The sequence below is a fragment of the Heptranchias perlo genome, chromosome 38 (assembly GCF_035084215.1).
Source record: "Heptranchias perlo isolate sHepPer1 chromosome 38, sHepPer1.hap1, whole genome shotgun sequence".
In the NCBI taxonomy this organism is placed as follows: Eukaryota; Metazoa; Chordata; class Chondrichthyes; order Hexanchiformes; family Hexanchidae; genus Heptranchias; species Heptranchias perlo.
This window is the reverse complement of record NC_090362.1, coordinates 14,634,167-14,660,044: the sequence shown is the minus strand read 5'-3', so window position 1 is coordinate 14,660,044 and position 25,878 is coordinate 14,634,167. Positions and strand designations below refer to the sequence as shown.

The following is a 25,878-nucleotide window of genomic DNA, read 5'->3' as shown; positions in this document are numbered from 1 at the left end:
AGCATTGAAACCTCTTTTATTATTCACCGTCACCTTTTTGCAGGAGAAATCTCCGGGACAAATTGGTGATCCCACTCCCAACTTCTCTCCCTCCCTCTGTTTAGATTGGCTACGCTGGCATTTTGCCTCCTCCTAAATGCACCGCCTCCCCGCACTCTCCTCTTCTGCCTCCCCGTGTCGGACTTTGAAAGCCTGTGTGGAAGGCAAGGGATAGTGGAGGAGCTCCACAGCTTAGAGGGCTTGGCAATGAATGAGTTAAGGTAACGCGGGACAGTGCGATGAGCCTGGGGGTTCACCGCAAGTGAGGTGTAGAGAGGAGGGCGGGTACTTGGGGAGGGGGACAGACCATGGTTGATAAAGCAGAGAGACAAGAAAAGTAGGATTGGTGAGAGAGGCTGGAGGTGAGAGGGATGGTCTATTGGATGACGAACACGTTCTAGCACACAGGAATGTGAGACCCGCACGTGGAAAATTGCATCCCGAATTGTTTGGTGATTTTTTTTTGGCCAGCTGGGTTCCTGGTGCAGAAACCCATCTCCAGAAAGTCTCCTGAGAAATACACAGACAGAGCTTTCTGCCTTCTCGATAAGGAGCTCGCAAACTCTCCCTGACGATGAGACGCGACCCACTTGCCGACAGCCAGAGGCGTAGGGTGGCAGTGCCAAGGCTTTGGGACAACTCCACCCCCCGCCCCCGGATAAAGGGGTATTGCTGGCGCTCCACAGATTAATACAGAGCACTGAGAGATTCCCATTAGTTGTCCAACTGGAAAGAAAAAACAAATTTGCATTTATATAGCACCCTTCACGAACTCAGGTCGTCCCAAAGCGCTTTACAGCCAATGAAGTACTTTTTGAAGTGCAGTCCCTGTTGTAATGTAGGAAACGCAGCAGCCAATTTGCGCACAGCAAGATCCCACAAACGGCAATGAGATATTGACTAGATAATGTTTTTTAGTGATCTTGGTTGAAGGATAAATGTTGGCCAGGATATTGGGGCACACTCCCCTTTCTTCTTTGGGAATAGTGCCTTGGGATCTTTTACATCCACCTGAGGGGGCAGATGGGGCCTCGGTTTAACGTCTCATCTGAAAGAGGGCATCTCCGACAGTGCAGCACTCCCTCAGTTCTGCACTGGGAGTGCCGGCCTGGAATATGTGCTCAAGTCTCTGGAGTGGGGCTCAAACCCACAACCTTCTGACTCAGAGGGGAGAGTGCTACCCACTGAGCCATGGCTAACAGCTAGGACAGCTCAACTCCCCAGGGAATTGGTGTGCAGGGTTCTGTGGAGCTGAGTGGGAAGAACTTTAGCCCCCCCCCCCCTCCCCCCACCATCCAGTGACCACTCAACCCCTCCAGGTCCCACCAATAAGTGGTCTGGCTGGTTAATCTTCAACAGTGCCTTGGAGAGTTGCCTGACTCACAGGGTTGACGTAATTCCAACCCATCGCTGGACATGTCATCCAGGAGCCAACCTGACCCCGTAGAGACCCCAACCTATCTCTCTGCAACCCCCCCACACTGTCCCCACCCCCTCCACACAAGGAGGATTGTCACTGTTTCACACAGTAACACACCAAGGTGACTTTCCCTTTTGACTCTGCCTGGTGCTGTACAGTGACAAGGTGCCCCCTGCTGTACCTGTGCCAATTCCCCGTTGTGCGGTCAGAATCTCGGCTGTTAACCTTCTTCCAATGTTGCGCAGAAATCCGCCGGAGGGGATCGAAGGATGCGACGAGCAAACCGTTGCCCCTGTACGACACGCCCTACGAGCCCGCGGAGAACGGGGGAGATTCCGACACCGAGAAATTGGTCTCTCACCGACCTCGCGAGAGCCGCCTTCCAGAGGACGATGAGCGACCACCGGGCGAATACGACCAGCCCTGGGAGTGGAAGAAGGATCGGATCTCAAAGGCATTTGCAGGTAAATTGTCGGACTGATTCCTTGAGGCTGGTTAACATCGTTTTTTTTTCTCCTGAAGGTGCCAGCTCTTGCCGGGGTACAACTCCATGGGCAACACCCCTCTGGTACCCTCGCCCACGCAGCCGTCCGTCACAAGTCTAGACGGTGAATGGGGGCAAGCTGTTCCACTGTGGAGGGCAACCCAACTGAGCTCAGTCCTCCCCAGAACACGTACGCACCTCCCACAGCAGGGATCGCCAGGAGTCGGGGCACAGGCATTATATTTTACCCCTCCCTAGCCCAGGGACACTGGCACCTGTTGTGCCCCGAATTGCCACCCAGGCCGAGATTATATGAGTAGTTTGAGACATGACTTGGTAAGTGTAACATGCTGCGGAGGAACAGGTGACTTTGGTTCCCAAAGCTCTCCACCACTGGGGGTTTTCCTCACCTCATGTCTGGGTCTGTTGTAGACTCATTGATAGAGATTGATCGCTCTGATTAGTCAACAACTCCATTATCGTTGTATCATGCGACTACAAAGATGTTAGAAGGTGAACTAGATGGGCCTTTTCGTCTAGCGATTCCTGTGTTCCGATTACCCAAAGAATCTGAAATATAACCTTGAACATTCTGGGTCATTATTACCAAACTGATCAGTGCGTTAATCCATTGACTAAACCATTGGTTGAACTGGCGCTGCTTGTTCAGGAGGACCAGCCACAGGCCGCGTGATGAGTCAAGAAAGAAGCCAAAATGGGGGGCCAGATTGAAAGCTAGCAGTTTGAATTTAAGCCAGTCCTGATGGGTCTCTTAAGTTGGACGCAGTTGAGCTGAACGAACAGATCATTTAAGTAATGGAGGAGCCCTGTAAAGGCCCTAATGTGCAGATGGTGAGTCATTTGATTAGAGAGTAGCTGGTGACATAATGGCCAGATTTAGGACCGACAGACAGACTGTGCTAACCACCATCTGGTTAGCTCTGAAGTGAGTACATATTTGCAGTGTTTAGTTGTGGTTACACAACAGAGAGGTGGGTGGGGGGGGGGGGGGGGGGAGAGGAGGAAGAGAGAAAGGGAGGGAGAGAGAAAGGGAGGGAGAGAGAAAGGGAGGGAGAGAGAAAGAAAGAAAAGACCATGCATTTACTTTGAGCCTTGTCATGACTCTCAGAAACATCCCAAAGCACTTCACGTACAATGAACTATTATCAAGTGCAGTCATTGTTGCTATGGAGGCCATCTGTGCTGATCCTTGGCACAACAGGATCCCACAAACAGCAGAGAGATGAATGAGCAGTTATTCTGTATTTTGCTGGTGTTGGTTAAGGAACAAATGTTGACCAGGACAATGAGAGAGATCTCTGCTCCTCTTCGAGCGGTACTATGGGATCTTTAATCAGCAGACAGTTTAACATCTCATTCAAAGGATGGCACATCTGACAGTGCAGCACTCCCTCAGCGCTACACTGAAGGGTCAGCCTGGATTATAGACGCAAGTCTCTGGAGTGGGGCTTGAACCCAGGATCTACTGACTCATAATTGAGAGTGTAACCAAGCGAGCCAAACCGGCACATACGGTCTAGTTAGTCTGTAGAGACGTCTTGGAGTAGGACTGGGGCGTAGTGAGGCTACGAAGAATTCAGTGACACTTTCTATGATGTCCCTACGGTGCAGAGGGGCCCGATTCAAGAGGCAGAGGGGCCCGATTCAAGAGACAGAGGACCAGTGTCAGGCAAAGAAATGGTCAGCCTTTATCCATGGGCTGACAGAAGTGGCCAATGGCCTCTCTCACTCGCCCTGTATCTCACACCCTGCCTGGGAAATAGCATCAGAATGAACAGCAACAGTTTAACAAGCCCCTGCTTTCCATTAATTTTATTTCAAGTAGATCCTGTTCTCAAAAAAAATGCACAAATTTGTTGGATCATTGGCAGTAGAATTGTAGAGTCCTTCAGCTGCTTGTTAGGCTCATTAATTGCTCCAGGGCTGATCTGTCTCCTTCCCCCTCCCCCGCTGGAGTCACCGTTGAAACAATTTTACTGTCAACAGCACCATATTAAGGTGTACACCTCCGTTTGCTTGGCACTGGTACAGACACAGTAACGCACAGGGTAGCAGCGCAGTGATCCCCAGTATTTGCCAATAGTCGAAATTCGCAAAGGGTCACCCCTCCCCCTCCCACCCCCACCCCCACCCCAACTCTCGGCTCAGGGTCCGCACTTTACCAAGACTGTTACTTGTGTCGAACAGGTTGGATCCCATAAATAGCCCATTAGCCTTCACCCGGGACGCATTGTGTTACGGTGTCAGCAGTGGCTCGGTGGGCAGCACTCTCACCTCTGAGTCAGAAGGTTGAGAGTTCAAGTCCCACTCCAGAGAGTTGAGCACAAAAATCTAGGCTGACTCTCCCAGTGCAGTGCTGAGGGAGCGCTGCCCCATGAGACATTAAACCCGAGGCCCCGTCTGACCTCTCAGGTGGACGTAAAATCCCACGGCATTGTTTCGAAGAAGAGCCAGGGGAGCTCTCCCCGGTGTCCTGGCCGATATTTATCCCTCAACCAACATCAATTTTATATTAAAAAAAAAACAGATTATCTGGCCATTATCACGTTGCTGTTTGTGGGATCTTGCTGTGCTCAAATTGGCCCTTGATACTATTTCGAAGAAGAGCAGGGAGTGTGGTGTCAAGCGAAACAGTTCAGGAGGGCGGTTCCCAGTCGGATCTGTGTTCAGTGACCCCTGCGGTAAAGTGTGCGTGTGGTTTGTCGGGTGACGTCGAAGAATGGATGAAGTGTCAGAGATTGCTGGTGGAACAGGCTCTCGAGGGGCTGAATGGCCCGCTCCTCTGCCTACGTGCCATTTATGTAACTGTAGCCCAGCAGGAAGCAGAGTGTTCAGGAGAGGAGGTGAACAGGGCAAGGAGAATGTTGAAACCCATTCAGCAAAAACTTGATAGACGAGTCTGTGGAGTGACACGTGGAGAGTCAATACCAGGTGAAACAAGTCAATGGGCGGGTAACAATTGGACAAAGGTGTTCAGATGTCATTCTCGCACACTCTGCTATTTGTCTCACCATTTTACCAACAAATGCACAAAAAGGTTAAAGTTCACATGTACACCGTGCGAATATGAGTATTGAGATCACTGGCCCAACGGCGCTGTCAATCTTTATTTATTGTAAACAATTTTACAACACCAAGTTATAGTCCAGCAATTTTATTTTTAATCCCACAAGCTTTCGGAGGCTTCCCCCTTCCTCAGGTGGTGTGGAAATTTTTTATTTACTAATACAATCTTTATTTACTAATCAGAAATGCAATTAGCCACATCTGGATTGGACAGCACTGGTATAGATGGTTTGAAGTGCTCGTCATTGACGGAACTCCACTTGTGGTTTTGGCTGCAGCGTTGGTTGTTGGACTGCTTCTGAGATGAGGTGACGCACTCTGCTCCCAACTCCACCCTTCCACGTCCTTTCCTTCAAAACCCCTGCTGCTGCATCGCTCAATGTCTTCACATCTGCAGGGACACTGGGGAGCGGCAGCGAGCTTGTCACTGAGTAACTTGGCTCCTGAGGGTGATAGCTGCTGTTCCTTAATCCGGGGGTGGGCTAGCAGACAGATGTGGAATAGATGAGCCTTCGTTTAGCCGGGGGGAGGCATGAGAGTCTCTGAAGATTATCAGATTATTTCTCTACTCTTTTGCACAACTGTTTGTCCTGGAAGATTTGGTGTCATTCATACAGTTTGCAGCTGCTCGCTATTAAGCAGCTGCTCCAGTGTTGTACAGTACGAAGTGATGATGTACGTTTTGTGATCTCACCGGCCGAACCTTCAAAATTCTAAACTGATTTGAAGATTTACTTGGAACCATCTGCGAAGAATATTCAGCATCTTCAGTAGGTTTTTTTTTCTCCCCTTCTCACGTCGTTTCCCCCTCTCTTCCTCCCCCTTCTCCTGGAGGCACTCATAGTAGGATACAGCACAGAAAGGGGCCATTTGGCCCATCATGCCTGTGCCGGCTCTTTGGTAGAGCTGACTCTTATCAAGGCGCAGTTCCATTGGGGGCGGCAGGCATCCTCGTTCACAGGCCGTTATTAATGTCTGAACCTAGGCAGTGAGTATCTGTGTGCTTCCGAGAGTCATACAGACCAGGGCGGTCCTCGGGGCTCGATCTGTGCTGAATGAGCTGATTTTGGTAAGGACCCTACATCTGGCATCAGCGTCCCTAGGGAAAGGAGAGAAGGGGGGAAACCAGCCAGGCTCCCCCTTCCTAATGGCTGCCCGACGACGACGACCCCGGCTGAAAAGCGCTCGGCTGTGGCCGTCGGGAGCGTGCTGCACTCTGTGGCCAAATAGCTTGCTGATATTCACTGTCTAGGCAGCTGCTTGGGTGAGTGAGGTAATGGAAGGGCACCCAGAACCCGTGGAACTGCTCCCCAGCCTTTTAGAAGAGGAGGGTGACAGAAAATGAGAGAGAAATGAGAGCTTTGCAGCCACTGGTTCCAGTATTTCTATCTGGCGCTTTAGACATCTTGAATTATTAAAGATGCCAGCAGTGTTTAAACTCCTCAGTATATTAGAATTAATCAATGTCCTGCAAGCTCTGTGGAACCCTTAAGTGTAAAATATGTCATTAAAAGTTTCAGAAATGATTGTGCATTAACAGATTGGCAAATCATTGCATTCCCACTCGTCTGATTAGAGCCTATTTCCTGTAATGGGGAAAATGGATCGGCAGGGTGGGAACTGTTCAGTAAAAGTCTGATTCCTTTTATTCCTAGAAATTGTGGCTTCACTAAGATTACAGGCACCAGTAATTACTGGAAAAGCCACATTGTGTTCACGCAACATGGGCTCAGCGGGCAGCACTCCCGTCTCGGAGTCAGAAGGTCGTGGGTTCAAGACTCCAGAGACTTGAACATATAATCTAGGTTGACGCTCTCAGCGCAGTGCTGCACTGTCAGAGGTGCCGTCTTTTGGATGAGACGTTAAACCCAAACCTCGTCTGCCTGTCAAAGTGGATACTAATTCCCGTAGCACCCTTCCAAAAAAAAGAGCAGGAGCCCTCCCGGTTTCCCTGGCCAGCATTCCTCTCTCAACCACCAAAAACCAGATTAACTGGTCGTTGCTGTTTGTAGGATCTTGCTGTGCGAAAAACAATCGCCCTACTTAAAACTCATTCTTTGTGTGTTAGCACTTTGACATTTGTGAGATGTGATGAGGCAGAGGTTCCGAAACCTGGGTTGGGGGAGTGCAACGGGGCTATCGGGGGGAGGCACGAAGACGCACTGGTTTAGCCCCTCAAATCCCGAGGTTTACTGGTTCATGTTACCAAAGTGACATCGACCAATGTGCTCATGGTCTGGCAGCGCCCCCTTGCTCCCATGCACTATATAACAATGCAGAGTACTGGCACTGGCACTGGCACTGGCACACGGTGCCACTCAAGGGCACCGGACAGGTCCGTATCGCTACCAAGCTTCAAAGCTCCTTGTTGCACTGTGGTGTTCGACCACCTACATTTGCTCCCGGTCCAGCAACTCCTCGAATTTCAAATTCTCATCCTTGTTTTCAAATCCCTCCATGGCCTCGCCTCTCTCTATCTCTGTAACCTCCTCCGGCCCTACAACCCTCCGAGATCTCTGCCCTCCTTCAATTCTGGCCTCTTGCGCATCCCCGATTTTCCTTCGCTCCACCATTGGCGGCCGTGCCTTCAGCCGTCTAGGACCTAAGCTCTGGAATTCCCTCCCTAAACCCCTCCACCTCTCCTTCTTTAAGACTCCCCTTGAAACCTACCTCTTTGACCAAGTGTTTGGTCACCTGTCCTAATATCTCCTTATGTGGTTCGGTGTCAAATTTTGTCTGATAACGCTCCTGTGAAGCACCTTGGGACGTTTTACTACGTTAAAGGCGCTATATAAATGCAAGTTATTGTTGGTGTCTGTAGTAACCCTTAGCTTTGGTTGGGTAATGATTCTCCACTGTCTCTCTCAGTATGTCTAACTCTGATTGAGGTGTTTGTTCAGCACTTCTTGGGATTAATATTAGGAACCATCGTCTTGATCCTATTGATTTTCCACAATTGGGTCCATGGGTATTTGCTCCCTCTGATCCTTCAATCTCATTCTCCTGGGACTGAACATTCCTTATCTTTGAGTCTCTCCCCATTCCCTGTGAAGGTTACCTACACTTTCAGTGAGATGTCCTTTGTCTCGTTCAGTCTGTCTCTGTTTCTCCGTGCAATGGGGGTCTTGGTGCCTTTTGTTTACTGTGTAGCTTTAAGTGCAAGAAATTTAATAAGGGAAGGTGAGGCCATTTGTTCAGTTGAAGGTTATGCACGGTGCATGGTCGAGCTTCACTCACTGCCCTTGGGTTTGACGATAAACGCTGAGTTCTGTGTTTGCTCACAGGACCCTGTGTAATGAAGGCAGTTATTCACTTCACAAGACGTAGTTGGGACACAGTCAGCTGCTGTGTTAATTTTTTATTAGGTGAATATTTCTGCTATGAGTAAAACATTTTTTCTGAAGTGGTTTCCGTTCTGGTGAAATTTCCTCCCAGTTTCCCTCCCCTCCTCTCGAGCCGCCAGTTCTGGCTGAGGTACGATTCCTCCAGTACCATATCTAAGTGTCCATTCTTCGTGTCTGCACCTAGGCAGTGAGCGTCGGCAGGCTATTTTTCCGTGGGGTGCATCGCAGCCAAGCCCATTCCTTTCCTCAGCAATCAGGCGCACATGCAGACCGCATAAGGTGCTGGATAGCCAATTGCTATGCCCCGACAGGCTGGGATCAGCTAGGAACATAGGAAGAGGAAGAGGCCATTCAGCCCCTCGAGCCTGTTCCGCCATTCAATGAGATCAGGGCTGATCTGTATCCTAACTCCATCCACCCGCCCTGGCTCCATATCCCTTAATACCCTTGACTAGCAAAAAATCTATCGATCTCAGATTTAAAATGATTAATTGAGCTAGCATCGACTGCATTTTGTGGGAGAGAGTTCCCCACTTCTATCACCCTTTGGATGAAGAATGTTTCCTGACTTCTCTCCTGAATGGCCTGGCTCTGATTTTTTAGGTGATGCCCCCTTGTCCTAGACTCTCCCACCAGCAGAAAAAGTTTCTCTATCTCTACCCTATCAATTCCTTTCAAAATCCTAAAAAAAACCTCGATCGCATCACCCCTTAACTTTCTACATTCCAGGGAATACAAACCTAGTTTATCTAATCTCTCCTCATAATCTAACCCTTGGAGCCTCGGTAACATTCTGATGAACCTTCTATATTCCAGGCAGTACAAGCTACCTCTGAGTCCCTGGTGCTCTCTGCAGCCATTCTCTTGATGGACGTGCTCCCTGGTGTCAGGATTCGGGGGGAATGAAAATAAAATCGGGGGTGGGGGGGGGGGGGGAAATGGAGAGGAGTGGGCAGGGAGAACAGAATGAAACATGTGGGGTAGTGTATAATATAATAGAATTACATAGAACGTGGAGCACAGAAACAGGCCATTCGGCCCAACTGGTCTGTGCTGGTGTTTATGCTCCACACGAGCCCCCTCCCTCCCTCCTTCATCCTTCTATTCCTTTCTCGTGTTTATCGAGCTTCCTCTTAAAGGCATCTACGCTATTCACCTCAACTACTCCTTCTGGTAGCAAGCTCCACATTCTAACCACTCTCTGGGTAAAGAAGTTTCTCCTGAATTCCTTATCGGATTTATGAGTGACTCTCGTATATTTATGGCCCCCTAGTTCTGGTCTCGCTCCACAAGTGGAAAACATCTTCTCTGCGTCTACCCCATCATAATGTTAAAGACCTCTATCAGGTCACCCCTCAGCCTTCTCTTTTCCAGAGGAGAAATAGCTGAACAATACAGCAGTCGGTACACGTATCTTTGTATTATGTGAATGTGCGATAGAGGCTAACACGTGGTTTAGATAATGTCGTTAGGATTCTGCAGGGGACTGCTCAGAAAGCAGGAGGTGTCAGGTTAATGCAATTGATGTCCTTGTACACGAAACACAGAAAGTTAACGTGCAGGTACAGCAGGCAATTAGGAAGGCAAATGGCATGTTGGCCTTTATTGCAAGGGGTTGGAGTACAAGAGTAAGGAAGTCTTACGACAATTGTACAGGGCTTTGGTGAGACCTCACCTGGTGTACTGCGTACAGTTTTGGTCTCCTTATCTCAGGAAGGATATAATTGCCTTGGTGGCAGTGCAGCGAAGGCTCACTAGATTAATTCCTGGGATGAGAGGGTTGTCCTATGAGGAGAGATTGCGTAGAATGGGCCTATACTCTCTGGAGTTTAGAAGAATGCGAGGCGATCTCATTGAAACATATAAGATTCTAAGAGGGCTTGACAGGGTAAATGCTGAGATGTTTCCACTGGCTGGAGAGTCCAGAAGAAGGGGGCATAGACTCAGGATAAGGGGTCAGACATTTAGGACTGAGATGAGGAGAAATTTCTTCACTCGGAGGGTTGTGAATCTTTGGAATTCTCTACCCCAGAGGCTCAGTCGTTGAGTATATTTAAGACTGAGATGGATTGAATTTTGGACTCTAAGGGGAATCAAGGGATATGGGGGTCGGGCGGGAAAGTGGAGTTGAGGTCGAAGATCAGCCATGATCTGATTGAATGGCGGAGCAGACTCGAGGGGCCTTATGGCCTACTGCTGCTCCTATTACTTATGTTCTCATCATAGAGGCCCAGTTGTAGCTGCCCAACTGCTGCACTGCCTGAGACCAGCTAGCTCAGCACAGAGCAGGGATCCAATCTGGGGCCTCCCGGTCTGTGTAATTCAAATACTCACTGCACGGATCCTCAGTGAGGCCCAGTCATAAAAAGGTTATTTATTTATTTCTGACGGGAATGAGACGAAAGTATTATTTATTGTGCCACTTTCACCCATGGCTTCCTTTTGTCACTCGTCTCATTAATTACCCTGAAAGATGAATAGGCCCAGATAACGGAAGGTGAAGAGATTTACGATTTGATAGACCTGCACGCACTTGGAGCAAGATTATTGATCCAGCTTCCAGAACAGAAGCCTGAATGATCAATACTGGGCTCTGGGTTAATGTGGGTGTTGGGTGGGGGAGAGTGGTTTGGTCGGAGGTTAAGATTTTGATCCAATTTTCTCCCCAACTCTTGCCCACGAACAATTCAATGGGGGGGGGTCAGCGGCTCTCCACGTTCCTGACCCAAGTCTCCATCCGTGCAAGCCTGACGCACAGTTGGAATTGTGTCGCACGAGGTGTTCGCACACATGCACACGCGCGTGCACACGGATTCCAGCGTGGCTCGCTGGACAGCGATCAGGAGCACGGTCCCTGACTCACTTTGCCCTTTCTCCTAAGCCAGGGCCACTGAGTTCCAATTGTAGGGACCCGACTTGAGGTCAGATGCCTCGCCACTGACTCGGGAGTTGAGCCTGGGACCTTCTGAACCGTCCGGCTCGACGCCACATCAAAAGAAGAGAGCTTGTGTTTATACAGCAGCTTTCACGACCAGGGGGAACCCAAAGCGCCTTATAGCCAACGATGTACTTTTGAAGTGTAGTCACTATTGTATTAATATATTTTTATACATTATGTAAGCGAGCACAATTGACACCATTTTCCTGATTTGATAACGAACATATATTTAGCCATTTAACCCTCGGAGAATCAATAATAATCATTTCACTCAATAGAAATATCTCAGCCGTGCTTTGTTATTGAGCTTTGCTTTGGAGAATGTTGTACAGTGACCCCAGTCGCTGGGAGCTGGATGCTGTGCGGATCCCCTTATTTTAAATATCAATAATCCGACGCCTAAGCAGATTTTCATAAGCAATAAATTGGGCATCAAGCGGAGATCAGACAAAGCACTTTCTCAATGGGCCTTTTGAAAACGTGAAGTAATTTAGAGCAAAAATTGCTTTCTTTTCTGGTACCGAGCGTCGCTATGGAAACGTAGGTGAATGGAAGGGAAGCAAGAACTGCACTCAAAGGAACAGAATTTAATATCTGGAATTGGTGGAAAAGGAGCAAGAAAGTTGCTCGCCCCCTCCTCGCCCCCACCAAACGATGATGTGGTTTGCTGAACAAAGTGGGAATATTATCAAATTCTTATTTAACCCCACGCGCTGGCTCGCAAATGAACCTGAGCTCGGTAACAAATTTGATGTAATCGGAGTAACTAGCTAGTGCCTGAGGAGCTGACTGAAGGTTGGAGAAGGCCTGGCAGCGTATCGAGGCAGCGCTGTGTGCAATGTGTGCCGGGGTTGGTGGGGGGGGGGGCTGCTTGCGGACGGTTAGGGAGGGTCTTGGGACCGATTGCCGGTCTGCGTCGAGTGTTTGTGGGTCTCGGCCTAGCCCCCAGACGGTAGGGACGGTGCAGTTGGCCTCTGTGCTTCTCGTGTTCTCGAGTGACCCCACCTAATGGAAAGTCACACATGTGTGGACATCGTGCAAGGGCAGGGTTAGGCCCAGCGGTGATGCCTACTGCAGCTGAATAATCTGCCACCCACTTGCCAACAACAGCAACAACTTGCGTTTGTATGGTGCCGTTAACATAGTAGACTGTCCCAAGGCACTTCACAGGAGCGATATCATAACAAGTGGGCACTTTGCTAAAGAGCCAGCACAGATAGAATGGGCTGAATGCCCCTAATGGAAAGTAGACACATGTGGACATTGTGCAATGACAGGCCAGCAGTGATGCCTACTGCAGGTGAATAGTCTGCCACCCGCTTGCCATCTAACCTCATACATAACAAATGGGTTCTTTGCTCAAGAGCCAGCACACGTACCTTGGGCCAAACGGCCTCCTGTGAGGGGGAGGGGAGGTCGACCCTGATCTTTGACCTCTGCCAAACATTGCCTCTGCTGGCTTGTGTGGCTCCTCTGTGTGAAGTGAGTTTGTCCAGTCTCAGTCCAGTCCCTAATGGGCAGAAACCCGCAGCACAAAACTGCCCCGAACCGTGTACTAGATTGCCAATCGTACTCTGAGCGAGAGGCAGACACTGAAATCTCCCAATTCCTCACCCAGAGTGTAAAACGCAACATTAGATATTCCTCACGAGTGAGGATTTTACGCACACGCACAGACACACACACACACACACACACAGACACAGACACACACACACAGACACACACAGACACAGACACACAGACACACAGACACACACACACAGACACACACAGACACACACAGACACACAGACACACACACACAGACACACACAGACACACACAGACACACACAGACACACACACACACACAGACACACACACACACACACAGACACAGACACAGACACACACAGACACACACACACACACACACACACAGACACACACACACACACACACACACACACACAGACACACACACAGACACACACACACACAGACACACACACACACACACACACACACACACACAGACACACACACACACACACAGACACACACAGACACACAGACACACACACAGACACAGACACAGACACACACACACACACACACACAGCTAGTGGCTTGAAGGGGGCAGATGATGTTGCTTCATTGCTTTGATCAAAGGTAGTTCGTCCAGAAGGATATAGAGTGCTTTCGCAGTGGATTAAACGCACTGATCTTCAAGTGAAACCAAGATATGGAATATAAAGATACTGGTCATTTTTTTTACAAGGATGATACTGGAACTGAGAGGTTATAACCATCAGGAAAGGCTGAACAGGCTGGGGCTCTTTTCTCTGGAAAAGAGAAGGCTGAGGGGTGACCTGATCGAGGCCTTTAAGATTATGAAAGGGTTCGATAGGGTAGACGTAGAGAAGATGTTTCCACTTGTGGGGAGAGATCAGAATTAGGGGCCATAAATATACGAGAGTCACTAATAAATCCAGTAGGGAATTCAGGAGAAACTTCTTTACCCAGAGTGTGGTTAGAATGTGGAACTCACTACCACAAGGAGTAGTTGAGGTGACTAGCAAAGATGCATTTACGGGGAAGCTAGATAAACACATGAGGGAGAAAGGAATAGCAGGATATGCTGATAGGGTGAGATGAAGAGGGGAGGGAGGAGGCTCATGCGGAGCATAAACACCAGTATCAACCAGTTGGGCCGAATGGCCTGTTTCTTTGCTGTAAATTCTATGTAATATGAGTTTTGTAAATTTTCCGTTAGTGCCGGGAATGGAACACTCTCCCGTTTCAGGCAGAGTGGACCTTGGGGTCAGGGGGAGGTAGAGGTGGGAGTGGGGAGAAGGTGGGGAGAACATTCCCAAGCTCGCATCCATCTCCCTCTGCCCTCAGCCCCAAGAACCACTCAGCACCAAGCACTCCCAGGTTGGGTAGAGCAGATCGATGCAGAGTAAAGCTCCCTCCACACTGCCCGGAGAGTGAGTTCGTGCCCCTGTCTCAGACTGTGCTGGTCTTCTGTTCCTCACACCAGCCATCTTGCGGCCCCTGTGACTGAGACACATGGGATGGCTGGTGTGCCAGCTGTCCTTGTCCTTCACGGTCAGTGTACACGTGCAATCCAAATCAGCAGCTCTGTGCCCCAGGAGAATTGTAGCCCAGTTTTGCTTCCTATTGCTCATCGATGCAAAATGAATTTGGCTCCATATCAATGCAAACTCTAGAGCGTAACTTGATTGAATTCATCGCCGGGCTCTTCCACCAGTTGGCTTCGCACTGCACCCGCTCCACACCTGCTACATCTGGGGTCAGTCAAAGTCTGCAGAGGCTTTATGTCCCTTTTTAATGCAGTTTTCAAAAAAAAAATCATTCTGGCCGCCCCCCCGGGCAGGGCACCTCTCTTCACTCGCGTATGCGGCAGGATTTCTCGCTATGGTGGACTGCCCTCCCCCCACCCCCCCCCCCGAGTGACCAATGGACTCGCTCACGGGTTTTGCAGAGCAGGCCGAGTGCAACGCTGACCCGAGTGTGAACCTTGGATCGTTACAATCCTACGTGTGTGTCTGCGTGCACGTGCGCACGGCCTGTGCGTGCGTGTGTGTGTGTGTGTGTGTGTGTGTGTGTGTGTGTGTCTGTGTGCGCACGGCCTGCGTGTGTGTGTGCGCGCGCACGGCCTGCGTGTGTGTGTGTGTGCGCGCGCGCGGCCTGCGTGTGTGTCTGTGCGTGCATGTGCGGTCTGCGTGTGTGTCTGTGCGCGCACGGCCTGCGTGTGTGTCTGTGCGCGCACGGCCTGCGTGTGTGTAAAATGAATTGTGTTTTTTTTCAATATCCTTCTCTAAGTGCGCAACACAAAATATTAGCAGTTTGATTTTTCTCCCCAGTGTGGTCGGTAATGGTGTCATATAAGGAAGCATTTTCCGTTTTGACTCTGGAACAAAAGCCCCTGTATAACCTTTTGATGAGTAACAAATTCCACGGCTGGCCTGGCTATCTTTGATAACGGGCTCCTTTTAAACTGCTCTTGTTCCAAAACGACGCCACCAGTTTATCGGAAGAGATAAATTTGAGGCCTAATTTTACCGAGGGCTGAACGTGGCTAGAAATGGGTGAGCAGTGTGGTGTGTGACTGAGCCTCACAGATTTGACGGGCTCAGGCTCAAGGATGGGGCTGTACTGAATCCTGTTGGCCTCAGTGCCCCTGGACTAGAGACTCAGCCTGGGATCCTGCCCCTGATCGCTGTCTGGTGATCCCCCACTGGAACGTGTGCTTGTGTGGGCAGGGTAGCATTGGGCACCATTCTAATGCCCCCTCCCTCCCATTGCGAGCGGTGTGAATTCCGGGCGAGGAGCTGGTTCTATTGCCCCTTTTCATTTCCAGAGATGAGGGACTTCAGTTTATGTCGCGAGCTTAGAGAAACTGGAATTGTTCTCTGTTCAGCAGAGAAGCTCAAGGGGAGATTTAATTGAGGTGTTCAAAATTATGAAGGGTTTTGATAGAGTAAATAAGGAGAAACTGTTTCCACTGGCAGAAGGGTCGGTAACCAGAGGACACAGATTTAAGATAATTGGCAAAAAATTCCAGGGGGGAGAGGAGAATTTTTTTTACGCAGCGAGTTGTTCTGATCTGGTGGGGGGCGGTGGAAGCAGATTCAATAATAATTTTCAAAAGGGAATTGGGTAAATACCTGAAAAGGAAAAATATGCAGGGCTGTGGGGAAAAGAGCAGGGGGGAGTGAGGCTAATTGGATAGCTCGTTCAAAGAGCCAGCACTGGCACGATGGGCCGAATGGCAGCCTCCTGTGCTGTAAGGTGCTACGATTACTCCCTCCATGCACTCAAATTGACAGCCAACACTGTCTAGACTCATGAAGAACGGCTAGTCGAATGAGATACCAGAGGGGGCACTGAAGCCCATTGAACTGCCCCCCCCACCCCCCCAGGGACCTTCAGGATAAGGATAGAGGGTGGGAGAGATGAGTAAATGACCAACCACACCAGCTTCACCCTGTAGCGTGTGACAGAGTGGCTGTTATTAGAACATCTCTATCCTCTGTCTCTCCAGCTCTCTTCATTTCTGCGTTGTGCAGAGATAAGGCTAGTTCATCAAAAGCCTGCCTGTTTTTTTATGTGACAGGTGGATGTATTTTTTTCAACAGGCAAGACTACCCATCTCCTGTATAACAACCCAAGGTCAGGGCACCTCAGGGAACGAAAAATGCAATTTAAATGCAGCCCAACCATGTTTGAAAGCGATAAAGATAATTTATAAGAGTCGTTGTTTCCTGCATAAACCTTCGCTGCAGCTTCAAACAATGTAAATTTAAAGCTGTCAGTGTTGCCAATCAGATAGACACATGTTTTATTAAAAATATGATGCTCAGTTTCCAATTTTCAATTTTTTTTTCCCCACCCTGTTTCCAGTTTTCTCCCCTCCTGGAGGTGCTGATAGGGTTTCGGTACCTTACCCGAGTTAGCCTATTTTTCATGGGTGAGCCCAGGCAGTGCGTGCCCGCAGCTAGTCCACTGTGGGGGGCATCACACACACACACACACACACACACACACACACACACACACATATGATTATGTCCTCAACCCCAGCAGGGATCTCTAGAAAATAATTCAGGAGCTGCAGTCCTGGCTGAATTTTCCTTCTGTAGCTCCAGATGGACGGTAATTAAATGTAGGTACAGTCCCAGGGGCCAGTAATCTTCTGGAACCCCACCCCGCATGTGTCAAACTTGATAGCGAGGCATTGGGCTATTCAACCCAGGGAGGGAGCGGGGGGGGTCGCAGCTAAGACCAATTCTGTGCATGTGCCGTAATCACAGGGTGAAGGGTCAGGCAGGGATCATGAACCTTGCCTGACCTCTTTAACAATGGAGCCAACAGGGTAGCAATGAGACAAGCAGTTCCACCGGCACCAACCACTGAACTCTGCCCTGTCAACATTCATTTGTCTGCCAGAGCAGAGCGTAGCTGACAGTATAACTATGCTCTAAGCAGGCACTGTATCAAAGAGGCTGTAAATATCCAGTAATTGGGTGGGTGGGGAGGCTTTACAGCCAGTGAAGTGTAGTCACTGTTGTAATGTAGGAAACGCAGCAGCCAATTTGCACACAGCAAGATCCCACAAACAGCAATGTGATAATGACCTGATAATCTTTTTTAGTGATGTTGGTTGAGGGATAAATATTGGCCAATCTTTGAATTAGTGCCATGGAGATCTTTTCCGACCACCTGAGAGGGCAGACGGTTTAAAGTCTCACCCGAAAGACGGCCCCACCGACAGTGCAGCACTCCCTCAGTACTGCACTGGAAGTGTCGGCCTGGATTATGCGTTCAAGTCTCTGGGGTGGGACTCGAACCCATGACCTACTGACTCCGAGGCGAGAGTGCTGCCAACTGAGCCACAGCTGACACCATAATAATGCCCACGGTTTCACAGACTGACTTTGCACTCCATTGTTTTCGGGCAGGAAGCCTGTCGGGTGTGTTTGAACTGGTCTGTGACCAAACCCATTGCTGCAGTTCATCTTTTCTCATTCCAAGTGGGGAGTTCAGGCTTGCTGCTAATTAGAAGTCGTCACAATAACCCAAACTCTCAGCAGCTGCTGCTCATCTCCCCGCCCAACGTCCTCAGACGAGCTGGTGAGCTGTCGAGTCTCGTGTATTACAGACAGCTCCCGCTCTTGAAGTTAAGGTCACCACCAGACCTGGCCGTGAGCGGGGAACGCATTGGCGTCCTGTGGAAATTTGAGTCTTTTCCCTCCAATTGCCTCTCTCGGCAACATCTTGCATTCATATAGCGCCTTTGACGTCCCGAGGCACTTCACGGGAGCGTTATCAGACAAAATTTGACACCGAGCCACACGAGACATTAGGACAGGTAACCCTTGGCCGAAGAGGTAGGTTTTAAGGAGCGTCTTAAAGGGGGGAGAGGTTTAGGGAGGGAATTCCAAAGCTTCGGACCTAGGCAGCTGAAGGCACGGCCGCCAGTGGTGGAGCGAAGGGTGCGTGAGCACACTCACGCTCACGCTCACACTCACGCTCACACTCACAGCTGTGTCAATTGGCCTCGGCATCTTTGGGTTAGAGAGGCAAAAGAAAAAAAAACCTGCTTGAATCTGTAAGGGAAGGGCGTGCGGCCTTTGCATTGCAGACCAGGCCCCCAGTCCCCAATATGGTGGAGCTGTTACCGCCCTGAGGGGAGGGGGGAGGGGGGATGGGTGGGGGCGGGGAAGGGTTGGAGGGGCGTAGGTCGGGAGGGTTGTGGGGGAGCTTTCTATCCAGGAACGGTCACGTGGAAACCTCGGCGGGGGGGCGGGGGGGGGGGCCTGTGTTCTTGGCCCACCGTAACCAGGACAAGATAGCCCCCCCTTCCACCACCCCCCTCCCCCCTGAAGGTGGCACTCTGGCCCCAGAGATAGGGAGCAAAACCACCTCGTCAAGGGGGGGGGGGAGGGGGGGTTTCTGGCCTCTGAAGGCAGCACAGAAATGGGAGCAGGCATCTCCACAGTAGAAGTCTATAAATGGGCAGCCACCAAGGGACAATCACTGATTATAAACAGGAGAGGAATACATCAAGGAAGTGCAGATAAACACACACAATCGCACTGTGTAGCACAGTACAGTGCTGTTCACTCGTTGTTTAAACACTCTGACGCTGCCAAAAAACTTTAATGCACAAGAGTCTCGGTCCAAGTTAAACATTCCCCTGGTTTGGTTTCGAGGCTGTCTCACTGATTACATTTATCCTGTTGCTCAAACATTAGCTGTCCATAGCATTCACATCATCAATCTCTCGGAAAAAGGTCGAGGGTTTTTTGTTCCCGTAAAAGAAAGCGCTAATAATTGTGACTATTTCCTATCTTTGGTGCCGTCGCTGGGGCTGGGAGGGAGTGGGAGAGGTCAAATGTCATCCTCTTTCCACCCCCCCCCCCCCTCCACGACTAAAATTGAGGAGTTTATTTTTAATAAGGTATAGGGAAGGCCCATGGTGCAGGAGGCCATCGCCTGCTGGAAACAGTGGGCGAGAAGCTGTGATTAGGTGCCGCCAAGCTTGGCTTTGAAGAGCGTAGACTGTCGGAGGAAGACCGAGGGAGTTGTGATGTGAGGGATTGTCCTCACAACCCAGTATTAGAGCAACACCAGCAGAAGCCTGAGGGCAGGCCGGATTCACGGAGTGTTGGGGAAAACTGGGGAGGAACAAATTGGTCACGGATTTTACTGGAACCTGAAACTTATTCAAGTTGAGCAAAGAAAGTCTGAATGTGCTGTCCTTGGCAGCTCAGCTGGTTTTAAGCCAGCGAGTGGACGAGCCCTACAAGTTGGTTCAATCCCCAATCTGTAATGACTTTGCTGCTCTTAGCCAGGGTAAGGAGCTACAGTTGGCCTCCGCGTTCCTGGTCCAGGGAGGAGAACGTTAGCTGGAGCTCCCCACTCCTGACTCTCTATCCCGATGGAAAAAGTGCAAGGGGGAGAACCAGGATTGGGTTCAGCTACGGTGCACCCCGTGGTTGAACAGCTTGCCAGCGCTCATCGTCAAGGCTCACCCGCAAAGAACGGCCACTTGGGTGAAGTACCAAGAAAGCACCTGGAGCCGATACCCCCAGCACGAGCAAAGTGCCCGAAAGCCCTGCCTCACCTCACCCTATCTCCACGTTCAGGTGCTTTGTCCACCTGTTCCTCGTTCGGCCAAATGATGGAGCAGCATTGCCCCCGGGAGCTATCTCTGCCTGTTCATCTACGATTGCACAGCCCTACCTGGGAGGGAGGGGTGGGGCATATATGTGTGTGTGTGTGGGCCCCACCTGGAGTATGTTCAGAAAGGGAAAGAATGAGAGACCCAAAGCTGTGCACTTCCAGGGTTTAATATTCTACTGGGAACCAATTATTAGAATCTAAATGTACGAGGCAGATGGGCCTCATTAACTGAGTCCAGTTCACAGCTTGACGAGGAGAGGCCTTGTCAGGCCTTTATCTCTGATGGAGTGCGGGGCCTTTTCTTTGCCTCAGTCCAGTCATTAATGACACCGATCCTGAAGTGTTGACAATGCAGTTGGTCATAAATCAAGCGTTGTGTGGCCTTCTCCGATAGAAGCAACTGATCTCGCATTGTCTGACCTTTCCAAAAGGCCCTCCCTTATCAGACTCAAATCATTGCTCATCTGACTTCAGCCGTCACCCTCTTAAACTGCCATCGACAAAGCAGGTTAATCAATTACACCTCAAACTAGCATGAGTGCCTCTCTTTCGTCTGATATTGAATCATCTCCCTTTCCCCAATTTCCTCTCCTGACGGCACTGCCTCTCGCTGGGGCCTGGGTCTGGTCCACGAGCGGGGCCTGGGTCTGGTCCACGAGCGGGGCCTGGGTCTGGTCCACGAGCGGGGCCTGGGTCTGGTCCTCTCGCTGGGGCCTGGGTCTGGTCCACGAGCGGGGCCTGGGTCTGGTCCACGAGCGGGGCCTGGGTCTGGTCCACGAGCGGGGCCTGGGTCTGGTCCACGAGCGGGGCCTGGGTCTGGTCCTCTCGCTGGGGCCTGGGTCTGGTCCTCTCGCTGGGGCCTGGATCTGGTCCACGAGCGGGGCCTGGGTCTGGTCCACGAGCGGGGCCTGGGTCTGGTCCACGAGCGGGGCCTGGGTCTGGTCCACGAGCGGGGCCTGGGTCTGGTCCTCTCGCTGGGGCCTGGGTCTGGTCCACGAGCGGGGCCTGGGTCTGGTCCACGAGCGGGGCCTGGGTCTGGTCCACGAGCGGGGCCTGGGTCTGGTCCTCTCGCTGGGGCCTGGATCTGGTCCACGAGCAGGGGCCTGGGTCTGGTCCACGAGCGGGGCCTGGGTCTGGTCCTCTCGCTGGGGCCTGGGTCTGGTCCTCTCGCTGGGGCCTGGGTCTGGTCCTCTCGCTGGGGCCTGGATCTGGTCCACGAGCGGGGCCTGGGTCTGGTCCACGAGCGGGGCCTGGGTCTGGTCCACGAGCGGGGCCTGGGTCTGGTCCACGAGCGGGGCCTGGGTCTGGTCCTCTCGCTGGGGCCTGGGTCTGGTCCTCTCGCTGGGGCCTGGGTCTGGTCCACGAGCGGGGCCTGGGTCTGGTCCACGAGCGGGGCCTGGGTCTGGTCCACGAGCGGGGCCTGGGTCTGGTCCTCTCGCTGGGGCCTGGATCTGGTCCACGAGCAGGGGCCTGGGTCTGGTCCTCTCGCTGGGGCCTGGATCTGGTCCACGAGCAGGGGCCTGGGTCTGGTCCTCTCGCTGGGGCCTGGGTCTGGTCCTCTCGCTGGGGCCTGGATCTGGTCCACGAGCAGGGGCCTGGATCTGGTCCTCTCGCTGGGGCCTGGATCTGGTCCACGAGCAGGCCTATGCTACCTGGTCCAAGTGGCCATTCTCCACTGAGCTTAGACAGCGAACGTTGGCAGGTTATTTGACAATGAAAGGAAGGAAAGACTTGCATTTATATAGTGCCTTTCATGGCCTCAGGACATCCCAAAGCGCTTTACAGCCAATGAAGTACTTTTTGAAGTGTAGTAACTGTTGTATTGTAGGGAAACGCGGCAGCCAATTTGCGCACAGCAAGATCCCACAAACAGCAATGAGATAATGACCAGATAATCTGTTTTTAGCGATGTTGGTTGAGAGATAAACATTGGACAGGGCACCGGGAGAACTGCCCTGCTCTTCTTCAAAATAGTGCCATGGGATCTTTTACATCCACTTGAGAGGGCAGACAGGGCCTCGGTTTAACGTCGCCATCCAAAAGACAGCACCTCTGACAGTGCAGCACTCCCTCAGTACTGCACTGGAGTGTCAGCCTGGATTATTTGACTGTGGAGGGCATCACAGCTGTCCTTACTTAACATTCACACCCACAAGTATTTTCCAGCTTGTAGGAGGCGGGGCGGTGGGGGGGTTTTTAGTTAGTGGTCAGGAGCGTGAATCTTTTTTCCCCAACTCCCCCCCCCCCCCCCCCCCCCAGTCCAGGGGCGCTATGGACAATTGTATCACCGCAACTGCTGACCCCAGCTCGGAATTGCTAACTCAACACAGATTGGGAGTGGAACCTGGGACAGTCTGTTCAGTTTCACTCACTGGAAGTACCTTGACCTATTCAGCCGGGGTGGGGGTCAGTTTGGGGGGGGTCTCTACCATCGCTCCCCAGACTTGCACCGGTCTTCCTTCCTCACCTTTGACCTTGACATTGAACCTGAGCCAGTCCCGCGTAGAGAGGCACAACGCCAGGCTCCGCCGGCCGCCTTAATCGTCAACCCTCGGACTGCGAGCTGACCCGGTCTCCGATGGGTTCTACTAGTTTTCAGCTCGCTCGTTGTGACACTGAGACAAACGCTAATATTACAGTCGTAAATCTGCTCAATCATCAGCCACAGACTTATTCCTGGAGCAGGAACCTGGGCTGATCCCCACTCCTCGATCCAGAGTTGCTGAGGACGATTGCAGCCCCCCCCCCTCTGCTGATTCAGATGAGATTTACTAACTCTGGACGAGTAATCCAGAGGCCTGGACTAATAATCCAGAAAGCTACGACTTCAATTCCCACTGTGGGCATTTTTGAGAATTTGAATTCAGTTTTAAAAAATCTGGAATTAAAAGTTTGGTATCGGTAACAGAGACCATGAAGCTGTCGGATTGTCGTAAAAACCCAACTGGTTCACTAATGTCCTTTTAGGGAAGGAAACCTGCCGTCCTTACCCGGTCTGGGCCTATACGTGACTCCAGTCCCCACACCAACATGGTAAACTCTTAGCTGAAGTGGCCAAGCAAGAGACACAGTTGTAACAACAACTAGGGATGGGCAGTAAATTCCGGCCTTGCCAGTGACACCCACATCCTGAGAAGGAATAATAGTTTTAAAAAAAAACACAGCACAGACTGAGAATCGGACGTGATCTCCTGGTTCAGTGTTGTAGTGGGCAAGTGGGCGGGGGGGGGAGAAACAGTGGGGGGTCTCAGACAGGAAGGGGAAACAACATATTTTTTTTGTTACCAAGCTTAGTCATGGTGACCTATTGACCCCGTTGGTCAAGAGTTGTTGACATCCTTCGCTGTCTGTGTCCCCAGTACTTGGCTCGTTAAAGTTAATGAGGGAACAATAGGAGTAAACGTGGCGGAAATGGAGGCCCGCGGGCCTGTGCTTTTACTGCACTGAGGCGGAAGGAAATGTTAGGATGACACGACGGTCATAGATCCAAGGTAAACAGGCCTCTACCCTCCTAACAGCACTGGTGAAATGCTGAGCCCGGCTATCAATGGCTCATCTGTCACCCCCTTTTGTACAACGACAACTTGCGTTTATATAGCGCCTTAAACATTGTAAAATGTCCCAAGGCGCTTCACAGGAGCGATTATCAGACAAGAATTTGGCACCGAGCCGCATAAAGAGATATTAGGACAGGTGACCAAAAGCTTGGTCAAAGAGGTAACGACTTAAAGGAGAGAGAGAGAGGATTAGGGAGGGAATTCCAGAGCTTGGGGCCTACGTGGCTGAACAGTATTAAAGAGGGAACCCTGGGGTTTCCAGCGCTGTGGAATCTGCCCTAGTGGCGTCGTGTGGCGTGACTCACCGTGCTCAGCCCACCTTGCAATTTTTTTCCCGTTTGGCGATCTGCAGCTTTGGTTCCTGGCCGCCCAGCCTGCTCAGGTTAACAGGCCCTAACTTTGAGGGGCCGCTGCCCCTCCCCGGCTCGGCGCTCGCCCGGGCCAGTCGAGCGACAGAGGTCAACGCCTCGGGAGGAGCCCGCGGTCACCGGCTCCTCAGGCTGGGGCTTCCCTCGCGCCGGAGACCGAGCTCCCACTGGGGCCGGCCTGTTACACCCTACGTGTCCCCAGGCCAATTCATTCACGGCCAGTGAAGCCCGGTCACTGTTAGGTGGACAAACGCAGCAGCCAATCTACACACAGCAAGATCCCACAAATAGAAAGTGAGACCAGTTAATCTCTTTTTGTTAAAAGACTTGCATTTACACAGTGCCTTTCATGATCCCAGGACATCGCAAAATGCTGTACAGCCAATTGGTACTGTACTTTATTTGAAGTGGGGTCACTGTTGTAAGGTAATATCGGCAGACAACAATGACTAAAGTACTTCATTGGCTGCAAATCGCGTTGGGACATCCTGAGGTTGTGAAAGGCCCAGTCGTAGAGTTGCCAACTCTAGTTGGACATATTCCAGGAGGTTTCATCACATAAGAAGCTCTGGAATTCCCTCCCTAAACCTCTCTGCCTCTCTCTCTCCTCCTTTCAGACGCTCCTTAAAACCTACCTCTTTGATCAAGCTTTTGGTCGCCTGTCCTAATATCTCCTTAAGTGGCTCAGTGTCAGATTTTGTTTGATAACTTTCCTGTGAAGCATCTTGGGATGTTTTATTACATCTAAAGGCGTAATATAAATATATAAATGCGAGTCGTTGTATGGTGTCCCCCCTCGAACTGCCACGTTCACCTCCCCCCCTCCCCAAATTGGCCAATCCTCGCGGTGCCCCGCCTTCCCAGACCAATTGGGTGATTCTTGTTAATCAACCAACTCCCATCTCCAATATTTCCATAACTAACAAATGGAACTTTCAAAGAAAACAAAAGAAACACGCAATTTGATTTTAATGCCCCCAGTGATATTTCTCCCGGGTTTTTGCTCACAGCGGAATCCAAGAGATTAATCTTTAATTCCTGGAGGCTCCGGGACAATCCTGGAGGGTTGGTAACCCGTCCCCAGTAGCCTGTGACACTCGTCCCTCCTGTCTCACACGTGAAGAATGCCAATTGATTAAATTACTCAAAGGCTATCGGTGCCCGTGGAACCCGACTCCAGGAGGAGAAAAAAGTGAAAGCTGTGTATTTTGGCTCTCCATTTCGCAGTCTGCCATGTGCACTGAATTGATTGAGTGCCAGTGTTTTTGGAAAGCACCACCCTTCCCCATCCCTTTCAGGCAGGTTTAGTCCCCACGGGAACGTTCTCGGAAATCTGTCATGACCTGTCAGGATTTCTAGTAAGAAACAATGTCGGCATTTAGCAGCCTTCTCATTGTGACAGTCAGCACACGCCGCACATAATGAACCCATTGTAGAGTTTGGACAGTTCGCAATAAGCGAATGGTTGAAACGCTAGAAGGAGTAATTAGAACATAAAAGGGATGTTTATGAAGTCATTAATTACCTTATGGTATTGGGAAAATATTGGTGCCAGCTCCATCTGATGGCCTAACGCAAAGCCCATGATCCCCGGTCTGTGTTACGTTAGTTGATCTCAGCGGGAGCAACCAATCCCACTACAATTGGCTGTGGTGCCCCTGGGCTAGGGAGGGGCGGGTGGAAAGAACGAGCCTGTGTTCCCAGCCTCCGTGCCCCTCCTGTTACCCCCCACCCACATTTGCTGGACATTGCATGTGTGCGGAGGTGGGGCGAGGACCAGTTTGGGCCTGACTGCGATTTCCCCCCCCCCCCCCCTTAGTCGAATAGCCGGATGGTGCTCACTGTCAAAGTGAAGGAAGGCTATTTGGATGAGGTACTGGAGATGAGCAGCACCTGCGGGAACATATCCTCAGCGTCTAGAGGAGGAAAAAGAAAAGCCATTTT

The 25,878-nt window shown here is 50.9% G+C and overlaps 1 protein-coding gene across 3 annotated transcripts in view; it reads left to right on the top strand.

Annotated features, from left to right (window-relative positions):
* Window positions 1-25,878, top strand: part of LOC137304791 (SH2 domain-containing adapter protein F-like) — a 152,803-nt gene that overhangs the window by 67,091 nt on the left and 59,834 nt on the right. For all 3 annotated transcript variants that reach the window (XM_067973507.1, XM_067973506.1, XM_067973505.1), the window contains exon 3: window positions 1,705-1,923. In XM_067973507.1, coding sequence (XP_067829608.1) covers window positions 1,705-1,923 — 219 coding nt within the window. The remainder of the gene's footprint in view (window positions 1-1,704; window positions 1,924-25,878) is intronic.